At 36.2% G+C, this 12008-nt stretch overlaps 1 protein-coding gene across 1 annotated transcript in view; it reads right to left on the bottom strand.

Moving 5' to 3' along the window:
• ZNF567 (zinc finger protein 567) overlaps positions 1-11608 on the bottom strand; it is a 28948-nt gene extending 17340 nt beyond the window's left edge. Inside the window, exons 1-3 of the mRNA XM_039850141.1 lie at positions 11486-11608; positions 10047-10145; positions 8396-8468 (exon numbers count right to left, since the gene is read on the bottom strand). Of these exons, the coding sequence (XP_039706075.1) occupies positions 8396-8404 (9 nt within the window). The 5' untranslated portion in view covers positions 8405-8468; positions 10047-10145; positions 11486-11608. The remainder of the gene's footprint in view (positions 1-8395; positions 8469-10046; positions 10146-11485) is intronic.
• Between the last annotated feature and the right edge of the window lie 400 nt (positions 11609-12008).

Here is a 12008-nt window from a genome sequence, read left to right as displayed (position 1 = left end):
AAAACAAACAAACAAACCAAAACATGGTGAGGTCAGTAAATAAGACTTAAATGTGGCAAGATCGATGTAATTTACCTTAAGTAATTCAGTATGACTTCTAAGCTAAAGAAGCATGTTGCAATCCCTAAAACAACCACAAAATAATACAAATAGAGATAACTAAAATGTCAATAGAGAAATGAATATATATTATTAAAATGTATTTGACATAAAATACAGCAGGAGTTTGAAGAGATATACAAAAATATGTTAGGAGGAACCTTAAATGCACATTACTAAGTCTAAGAGGCCAACATGAAAACGCTAGATACTTTATGATTCCAACTATATGACATTGTAGAAGAGGCAAAATTATGGAGACAGTAAAAAGATCAGAAGTTGCCAGATATTAGAGGAGAGGAAGGGATGATTTGGTAGAGAACAGAAGATGTTTAGGGCAGTGAAACTATTCTGTATAATACTATAACAGTGAATACACGTCAATATACATTTCTCAAAATCCACGGAGCACACAAGACCAAGAATGAACCCTAATATAAACTACGAACTTTGGGTGGTAATGATGTGTAAGGTACATTCCTTGACTGTAACAAATGCACCACTTTGGTGCAAGATATTGACAATGGAGAAGACTATGCATGTGTAAGGGTAGGAGGTAAATGGGAACTCTCTGTACTTTCTACTCAATTTTGCTGTGAACTTAAAATTGCCCTATAATATATAGTTAAATGGATTTTAAAAACCCACAACAGGTTAAGCAATCAGAAATAAATAGCAAAATGGCAGCCCTAAATTCAACTATCCCTTTAATGTATTAAATGCAAATGGACTAAACACTCCAATAAAAAAGGCCAAGATTATTAGGATGTATAAAAAAGCAACACTCAAATATGTCCTGTCTACAAGAGACATGTTTAAATACCATACACACAAATACCCTAAAGGAAAAAAGACAGAAAAAACATAAACACCACACGTGGGAAAGCTGATATGGTTATAGTAAAAGCAAAAAATAGATCTCAAGTTGAAGAGTATTATTCCTACAGACAATGGAATATTTCATAACAATTAAAGAGAAAATACATCAAAAAAGTATAACAATTACAAATGTATATGTACTTAAATAACAGTTTCGAAACACATGAAGCAAAACTTAACAAAAGTAAAATGAGATAAAAAGCGTCCTAAGTCATGGTTGATGTTGTTTGCCAGTAACCGAAAGAAGTAGACCAAAGGTGGGGAAAATCTGTAAAGATTTTAATCTTTACAAAGATTATAAAGATTTATAATCTAAAGAATGCTGACAACCACCTAACTCACTTGATATTTATAGAACACCACTTGCAATTTCACAATGCATATTTTTTCCACGAGCAAATAGACTATGCACCAAGACAGAACATAATCAAACTTCAATAGATTGAAGACAAATCATACTATGTTCTCTGACCACAAAAGAACTAAATTAGGTATCAGTAGAAACAATGTATCCAGACAAGCCCCAAATGCTTGCAAATTAAATAATGAAACCTGAAGCCAAATTCTTGAAAGTACCAATAAAATTAAAGAACCTCTAGTTAAGTGGATTAAACACTAATATGGCCACTGTCAGATCCTATATATACTAAATAAGTAACCAGGGAAGATTATAAACAAATAAAAAGCAATAAATCAGATAATGCAGATGAAAAGACAAATGTTTTCCCTTAAAAAACATGTACTCAAAGAAAAAAAATCATGAAAAACCTAAACTATTAAAGATATCGATTTTGCCATTTAAAAAGTTCCCACGAAGATTTTTCTAGGCCCAGAAGTCTTCAAAGTAAATTCTATCAAACATTTAAGAGTTAATGAGAATATTACACAAACTCCTTTTAAAAAATAGAATACTTTCCAATTTTACAAAGAGAATTTTACATTGTTACCAAAACCAGAAGACACTGAGAGCATATTACAGACTAGTACCCTAGATGAATACCGAACAAAAACGTTAACAGAACATTAGCAAATTGAGTAAGGTGATATATAAGATGCATAACACATTCTGACCAAGTGGTGCTTATCCCTGGAATGCATAGTTGGTATAACATCTGAAAACCAATAATGTAACCACCATAATATGAGAATAAAGTAGGAAAACTATATATGATCTTTTCAAATGAAAAAAAAATTAGATAAAATTTAATATCTACTTATATTTGCTCTCACCAATTCTATTCAACACTATAGACAATGCATAAAGAATGATAAAGAAATATGAGACACATAGACTGGAAAGGAAGAAGGCAAACTGTATTTACAGATAATGTGATCAGATATGTAGAAACGACTAAGGAATCTATAAAAAAAGTACTAGAAACAATAAATGAATTGAGCAAGGTCACAGGATACTAATATCAAAATACAAGAAAAATTCTGTTTTTATATACAAATAAAAAACAACTGAAAATGAAATTATTAAAGTATAAAATTAAAAATAAATCTGTAAGACCTGTGCACTGAAAACTACAAAAAGCATCTGAGGGGAAATTTTAAAAACCTAAATTAATGTGGAGATACACCAAGTCCATGAGTTAGAAGACTTACTGCTGTCAACTTACCAATTATCTCCAACCAATCTATAGTCTTCAAAAACACAATAACAATTCAACAAGGTTGTTTTACAGAGATCAATATGTTGATTCTAAAATTCACATGGAAAAGTAAAACATAGCATATCTAAAACAAGTTTAAAAAAGTAGAAATGGAAGATTCATATAACTTGATTTCAGGACTTAATATGACGGTGTTAACACTGGTGAGAGGATAAATATATAAACCAATAAAATGTACTACATAAGTACACTTACATACATGTGGTCAAATGATTGTCAACAAAAGGCTCCAGGATCACTCAGTAGAGAAAGGATGTGTTTTCACAGATGATCCTGGAAAAACTGATTATCCATTAAAAAAACACAAAACTTCAACCCGACCTTATAGCATGCAAAAGAATTACATTGAAATGGATTATTCACTTAAAAGGAAAAACCTAAAGCCACAATTCTTATTTGATAAATAAAGAATAAAATATGCACAACAGTGGAGTATGCAAAGACTTCTGAGATAGGACACAGAAAGCATGGATGATAAAATTTAAAAACCCAATATAGTAGATTTTGTCAAAATTAAAAATGTCATTAAGGAAATTAAAAATCAAGTCAAACACTAGGAAAAGATATTCATAGTACTTTTATCTAACAAAAGACTCATTTCTAGAAAATATAAAGAACTCTTACAACACTAGAATAAAAAAACAATCCAATCAAAAGTTGGCAAAAGGTCTGATGGACTATGTTCACACCTTTGGCTGATATCTCAATTAGGCATGCATGGGCCAGAACCCAAGCATCCCGGTTAAACATAAAAGAAAGCAAGGATTCAAGTTGCCACCATCAGTAAGTCTGAAGTTCGAGGTTTGGGTCGAGCCAACTTAACTGTCTAATAAAACGGGTCGAGCCAACTTAACTGTTTAATAAAACAAAACAAACAGATCAATATTCTCTCACTTCCATGTCAATGGAAATAAACTACTATAAGAAGTTCTCTCCGACCAAAAACAACCCCCAAACGGTAAAATGCAAAATATATATTAAGCATGGTTTCAAGCACTGGTCAACTGACAGCATGGAATGGTAATCCCTCCAAGAAGGGACACAAAGTTTCCAGGTCACAGCACAGGGAGAGGGAACACAATCAACCCAGCAGTCTCCCTGATTTTAAGAAAGAGATCAGAGTTTGGAGAGTCCAAAACAGCTAGAATTGCCAGGCAAAATACTGAAGAGGAAGGAGTATGAGAGAGGGGGAGGGGGAGACACACAGAGAGGCGGGTGGAGGGAGAGGAGGAGGAGAGAGGGGGGAGAGAGAGAGAGACAGAGACAGAGAGAGCAAGCTGGATCTGGTCCATGGGCTACGGGTTGGTGACTTTAGTAATGAGACTAAATTAGTCCTAGAGCAAATGCTACTCTACACTAAAAAAAGCTTTAAAGCAAGCCTCAAGAGGGCCAAAATGATCTGAAGTAACTAACCCTTTAAAGGACTATAACAAAATACAGCATCCGGCAATTTAAAATTCAAGTAAAAAATTTCCAGGCATGCAAAGCATCAGGAAAAGAGATTCCATATTCAAGAGGGGGGGAAAAAAACCCAACCCAAAATAACAGAGGTAATGGATTTAATAAATAAGGATGTTAAAACAAGTATTGTCAATATGCTCCATAAGCTCAAGAATGTAGAGGAAAAGATGACCGTGATGAGAGAAACTGAAGATAACAAACAGGATCAAATAGGCTTTCTAGTAAAAACATATGATGTGAAAAATATAATAGATGTAAGTAAAAGCAGATTAGACAGTGAATAAGGAAAGAGCAGTGAACTTGAAGAGAAAGCAACATAAGCTATCCAAAACACTTTGGCAATTGGCTGCATTCCAATAAAACTTTATTTATAAAACCAGGAGGCATGCCTGATTTAGCCTTCAGGCAATAGTTTGCCAACCCTTGGCCTAGGGCAACCACTAAAAAAATAGAGGTATTTCTAATAAGTGAATAACAGAGAAAAAAACAGAATCATGAAACAATTTCTCAATTTAAAAGAAAACAAAAGAAGAGAAAAAAAAGAAACAATAAAAATTTAAAATTTAAAACAATTGGGAAGAATAGAAAAATTGCATGGTGGTATATTTAAACCAAAATTATTAATAATTACATTACATAAAAATGGACTGAAACTAATGAAAAGGTAGAGTGTCAGACTGGAGAATAAAGTAAGACTAAACTATATACTGTCTGTAAAAGACTCACTATAAATATAAAACATAAGTATGTTAAAAAGAATGGAAAACAGGAATACTATGTAAATACTAATCATAAGAAAGCTTGAATGGCTATAATAATATTAAACAAATTATTTCAGAACAAAGAATATTATCAGTGATTAAGTGAGGCATTTCATAATGATAGAGGGGCGTCAATGCATGAGAGCATGCAACAATCCTAAATGTAAATCCGCCTAAAAACAGAACTTCAAAATACATTAAGTAGAAACTGATAGAACTAAAAAGGAAAAACAGAGAAAGCCACAATTATAATTGAAGATTTCAACTTTCCTCACTCAGTCACTGCTATAACAGATTGAAAATCAATAAAGACATAGAAGACTTTACATTCACAATCAACCAAACTGACCTGGTTATTTAGAGAACATGGCACTCAAGAACACCAGGATATACATTCTTTACAAGTGCACATAAAACATTCATCAACTTAAACTATAATTTGTGCTACAAAAGTCTCCATAAATTTAAGAAGGCTGAAATCATACAGAGTACGTTCTCTGACTGCACAGAATTAAACTACACATCAATGACAGAAAGCTATCTGGAAAATTTCCAAATATTTGGAAATTAAACATACTACTTCTAAACAACCAATGGGTCAAAAAAGAACTCACAAAGGAAATTAGAAAATATATTCAACTGAATGAAACTGAAAATGCAACATGCCAAGGTTTGTTGAAGGCTACTCAAACAGTGCTTAGAGGGATATTTATAGCATAAAATGTTCCTACTAGAAAAAAAAAGAAAGTCTCCTGTCAATGATATAAGCATCTCTCTACAAAACTAGAATGAGTCAATTAAACCCAAAGTGATGAAAAAGAAAGGCGTTAAAAAAGATAACAGTAGAAGTGAAGAAACAGGAAACAGAAAAACAATGGAGAAAATAAATGAAATCCAAAGTTGGTACTTTGAAAAGATCAATAAAATTGATAAACCTGGAGCCAACTGACCAAGAGAAAAAGAGAAAGAAATTACCCATAATAGGAAGGGCACTGCTAAAGATTGTACAAACATCATATTTTCAACAATTTTATGCCGATAAATTTTACAACTGAGATAAAATGGACAAAATTTCTTGAAAGACACAAACTACAAAGGCTCACTTCAGAAAATAAATTGATAACCTGAATAGCCCTGTCTTTTTTTTTTTTAAGCCCTAAGTCTTATTAAGGAACATGAACTGTCAATTAAACACCTTCCCACAAAGAAGTCTCAAGGATCAAGTGGCTTCCCTGGTAAATTCTAACAGTTGAAGAACAAACAATATCAATTCTACACAAATTCTTTCAGAAAATAAGAGGAGAGAATGCGTCTCAACTCATTTTACAAGATAGCACTACCCTGATACCAAAACTAGACAAAGATGTTACAAGAAAAACGACAGACCAGATTCTTTATGAACCACAGACAAAAGATTCTTAACAATGTATTAGCAAATACATCAAGCAATATATATATATACATACATAGACACACACACACACACACACACACACACACATAAATATACTGACCAAGTGGGGTTTATCTTAGGGCTACTAAGTTGGTTTAACACTTCAAAGTCAATCAGTATAATTCACCTTGTTAATAAAAAAAAAGACAGAGAGAAGAGCCATACAATGGAGAAAAAACTTTTCACAAAATTCAACACCCACTCGTGATAAAAAATATCAGCAAACTAGAACTTCTTTAACCTTATTAATCTGATAAAGAGCATCTATGTAAAACCTTTAGCTAACATCATACTTAAACACTGAAAGACTGAATGCTTTACCACTAAGTCAGGAAGAAGCCAAAAATGTCTGTTCTCACCACTTCTATTCAACGTTGTACTGAAGGTTCTAGACAGTGTAATAAAGCAAGACAGAAATGAAAGGAGCTTGGATGGAAAAGAGTCATTATTCATATATGACATCATTGTCTATGTAGAAAATCCTTAAGAATATTCAAAACAATTACTAGAATAAGTTAGTTGAGAAAGACTGCAGGCCAATATACAAAAATCAATTGCATTTTCATGTACTAGCCATAAACAAGGGGAACTTGAAATAAAAATGAATACCATTTACAATACCATAAAAAAATACCTAGTGATTAATACATATAACAAAACATTTGCAAGACTGGAACACTGAAAACAACACAACATTCCTGAGAGAATTTTAAAGATTTACATAAAAGGAGATGTGCGTCATAGTTATGAAATGCAACACTATATTATCATTAATAAATTGTCAATGAGCATTTTAATATTGTTCTCTCCCCTAAGGGACTGCATTTATACATTCCTCTAATGTGCTTTGAGTCTGATGATATAAAAACTTTAAGATAAGAGTTATTGTTTAATGTTATTGGTATAGTTTCTGTTTGGGATGATGAAAAAGTTCTGGAAATAGTAGTGTTGCTTACACAACAATGTGAATGTACTTAATGGCACTGAATTGTACCCTTAAAAAGGGTTAAAATGGTAAATATTTTATGTTATGTCTATTTTACCACAATTTTTTTTTAAAAAGTTAAGCCTAAAAGCGTAAGATACACAAAGATCCATAACTGAGCACTGTGGTGAGCATTTAAAGGACTGGAAAAGGAGCAAAGGTGTTAAATGGGAAGATGAGTGACTGCCATGAAAGAGGCACCCAAATAAAGATGACATCAATGGGGATGAGGGAACTGTGATACAAAGAATAAGACTCACCACTACGGTTTTAACACTCGGAATGGCAATTTAGGATTAAAATTATTTGAACATTGTTAGAATATAATAATAGTGGTGGATTGTGAATAGGAACAGGAGACTTCAAAGAGAAGAGAACCAATATAGAAGTTCTGAAAGAAAACACCAAGAGAAATATTTTTGAAAACAAGAGCAAAATATTTCAAGAGTTATACTCTTGGTTCAGTAGGGTGATAAAAGCAAATATGTTTACCTCTGCCTCTAAACTTAAAAATTAGAAGAAATTCTAAAATAGGAATAAATCTATAACGCCATTAGTATACCAGAGTGTGTTATTGGCAGGCCACAGATTTTTAGGAGTTGTTAGCAGCTAGGAGCAAAATCGAAGAACAGACTGGAGAAATACATGAGTCTCAGTTTTTGTGGAATCTGTCAAGCACAGCTCTAGTCTTAAAGCCTCAAGACAGGACTCCTTGTCACTTACTAATAGCAATCTATCAATTCCATCTCCATCTTGACTGTTTTTATCTATGAAGTTTGTGCAGTAATATATTCTCATTTAACTTGAGAAAATGCATTTTTGTCCCAGCACTGCTTCTGGAAGAAGACTGAGAAACATGTTAAATGACATACCAATTTAATGTATGAACACTGGTTAAAATTACAAGCAGCACTTGTGGAAGGTAAAGGCTTATCTAGTCAATATGGGAAGAAATGAGGACCACTTCCCTGAAGGAAAAGATAGACAAAAAGATTTAATACAAGTAAGGCAAATGCTCAAACATCCTTGGGGGGTGTGGTGGGTAGACTATTCAGAAAGTAGAGAGAAACTATCACCTCACCTGAGCCATAGTTTTGAGTTCTGCAAGGGATGGTCAGTTTTCCTTTGGGATCCTCTTTGGAAAGGGGTGGTTCCTAAGAAGGGAAAGCCAAGATGAAAAGATGCCACATACCACTACACGCACTATGCCTTACAGCTCTCTTATGACTCAAGTAAAATTGCCTCCATTTCCCTTGCTTTGGTCCTTGTCTACTCTGCACATCCCACATATATACAGCGGGAGAGGATCAGACAAATCTTATTTTATCCCCAGAGGCAGAGACACGGGCTCTTGGGGCAATGGGTTAAATTTTGGGAAAGCTCCCCTTTTCTGTTAGCACCATCTTTTCTTACCTAAGCAGCCTACTGATATTAACGACTTCCAAGCCGCTCTCCATTAAGGTTCTACCATTTACACTGTCACCAGCGCTACATGAGAATACCTGTCACCCCTTATGAATACGATTGATACGAACTTCTTGATGCCTGCCTATCTAATAGGTATAGTTTTTATTTTTATTTTTCTTATTGTGAGAGAAGATAAGCTTATTTCCTAATTTTAAAAAACTTCTTTAGTTTCTTGTCTGTGAACGATATCTTATTATTCTTTTGCTTTTCTATCAGGTTATTTTTATTTTCTAGATTGACATTAGATCTTTGTAAAAGGAAAGAAATTAATCCTTTATTTACTTAAAATAATTTTTTATACTTTCTCATTTGACTTTTTCCCACAAAAATGACAAAAAAAAGAAAAGATTATGGGCCATCTGGTTTAGTATCAGCAGGTATTTGATAGCCTGTATTTCCTCCACTCACCAAACTGCCATCTTAATCATACACTTTATTTCCTTTATGTATTTGACTAGATCTGGATTTTATATTTAGTTCCACTGATGTGTTCATTTAATTGCCAAGATCACACCCTGCAGTTATTACAGTTTTAAAATGCATTTCAGTATCACGTAGGGCTACCTCCCCCTTCATTATTTTTCTCTTTCAGAATTTCTGGCTTGTTTGTTTTCTCCTAAGAATTTCAGAAAATTCAAATATTCTACTGAAATTTTAATGGAATTGCATGAAACGTTAAGGAGTTTTGACACTTTATCATGTTGTGTCTTCTCATCCATTTATTCAAGTCCTAATTTCTGAGTCCCTTAGAAACATAAAAAATTTTTTTAACACATCATATCTTATGTTTTTGATGGCCACTGGCCACTTCCCATAGTTTTCTGATACATTATCTACACATCTGTGCACACGCACGCACACATATATAAATATATGAAGTCTATTACCTTCTTATGATTTTTTTCCAGCAAACCTCTGAGTTTTTAACAGGACAGTAACTCACACCCTGATGCCACTGGGAACCGAAGTGATAAGAGGATGTGTGTGAAAACTGTAAATGTATCCAGGATTTGGGAGGGCAAAGTAACTTAGTTGGCTAATTCTCACCTGAGCTCTAAATGGGGAATCCATGGATGGAGCCTACCTGAGTTGACTTGGATCCTCCTGTCCAAGAGGACTGGAGAGACTACACTCACTAGAGCAGGGCCACAGCATGCCCAGAGGAAGCACTGGGGAGGCAGCTGGATAAGTGGCTATGCCTATGAGAAGAAAAGTGTACCTGGAAGTTCCCAGTGGGTTCTCTTACAAAGGAAGAGATAACTTACACTAAATTATAATTGGAGCAGTCATGTTAGCCTCTTCCTATTCCTGACTTTTGACTTCCTTTTTCAGCTCCCGATCCATTCTAGCTGGAGACTACCCACCTAGAGGGAGTAAAGAGGAGACAAAATAGAGGTTGAGGAATTACAGAAGAAATTGATCATGTACTCTTTCCCACAGCAGGCTTCCATCAAGGAAGAAGAATTTTCTGCTTTTAAAACAAGTTTGAGGTACTGATTTCTACAATGAATATTTTACTTAGTTAAATGACTATTATGAGACTGATCTTGTGTTTAAATGCCCAACAGATTTTTTTATTACCTTCAAAATGACTGAAAGAATTATTAAATCTGCCCAGGAATTCATCCAGCAGCAGGAAAAAAAAAAATTCACCCAAATAGAAATTTTGAGAGTGGCACTTATGGGTCCTACTGATTTCAACATTTTGGTCATTAGTCGATATGGGGTTTCCCACTATAATATCCTACCACCCGAAAATTATTTTAATTTTACTTCATCCTCTCCATTTAAAAAATCTCTACTTATTTTGTCTAGTTACCATAGAGTCAAATTCTACAGGCACATAAAATAACCAATATTCAGATAATCTAAACACTACATACTTAATTAGTCATGCATCCAATTCCTCAAGCGCTCCATTTCAATTACACAATGAACCACGTTCACAGTCGCCACGGACTGAGCACACAGAATACTTCAGAAATTAGATATATGTACACTTATATCACTCAAGACACAACCACTATCCTACAGGCACTCGTGTCACACATAATCTCACAGAGCCCATGACATACTTCTACACGAAGTAGAAAAATTTCACTCACAAACCCCTTATGGTTGCCTCTCCAAAGTCGCATACAGTCTCAAACACAAATCAACTCTCACCTAGTTAAAAAATTAGACACATGCTGAGACCCTATCACTTTCACAACCAAGCGGTGCCACAACATCACATGGAGTAACACGTGCCCAAACACACCCAAGGACAGGCACAAAAAGCTACAGAAACTGAACCTCCATGTGTGCCAGGCCGCGCTCTGAGAGCCGGGGTTTCCTCACGGGGGCGGGGAGAAAAAATAATTCCTGCCCACGTCGAGGTCACAGTTCCCTCCTCGGGCTTCCAGTCCCCTCCTCGGATCTCTCCAGCTTGGATCCCCGTTTCCCTCCTGGGCTCGCGCCAGCCCGGGCTCCCTATTCCCTCCTCTGCGTTCCCGGCCTTGGCTCCCGCGTCCTTCCTTTGCCTAGCTTCTCCCTTCCCTCATCGCTTTCTCTCGACGCCGGACTCTCACTTTCCTCCCCGGTCCTAGGTTCCCTCTTCCTTCCTCGCTTCCCCCAGCCCAGGTTCTCGCCTCCCTCCTCGGCACTGCCCCCAGGCCCCGCCATCACCCGCCTCCTACTCGCCTTTAGCACCCGCCAGCCTCACCTCCGACCACTAGCCAGCCGTCTGCGCCTGCGTACTCCCGCGCCAGCGGTACCTCCCGAGTGTCTCCGCGGCTCGGTCTTCGCCACCGCGGCCTCCGCGGGGGGCCTTCTGCACATCCGGGCTTTCCGGCTTTGAACTACATTTCCCACCGCCCCCAGGCAGCTTTGGGAAAGAACTTACATCGCAGCTCTTTTCTGATTCTCCTCATTTAGTTCTCAAATTCGTCCTGCTCCGATTGGTAACCAGAGTCTGGGCGCGCTGGCGCTCGCAGTGTGGACGCTGGAGCTCAGGGTTTGAGCGTGTGTAAGCGTTTGCGGCTGTGACGAGGCGGGGTTTTTGCGCGGTGATGGGGCGGTGATGGGGCCGTGACGGGTGCGTGATTGTGTTTGAGTGTTCCTGCTCCGATGCCGAACTTTTTAAATGACGTTGGTTGGCTGTGATGTGGAGTGTGTGGCGCCGTGCCTTTTGAGACAGCGCATCAGAAGACAGTGCCCTTGTTACCCAGTGCGATGCAAGAGGCTTT

Source organism: Pteropus medius, unplaced genomic scaffold (assembly GCF_902729225.1).
Source record: "Pteropus medius unplaced genomic scaffold, Ma_sr-lr_union100, whole genome shotgun sequence".
Taxonomy (NCBI): Eukaryota; Metazoa; Chordata; class Mammalia; order Chiroptera; family Pteropodidae; genus Pteropus; species Pteropus medius.
This window is presented reverse-complemented; position numbering and strand designations above follow the sequence as displayed.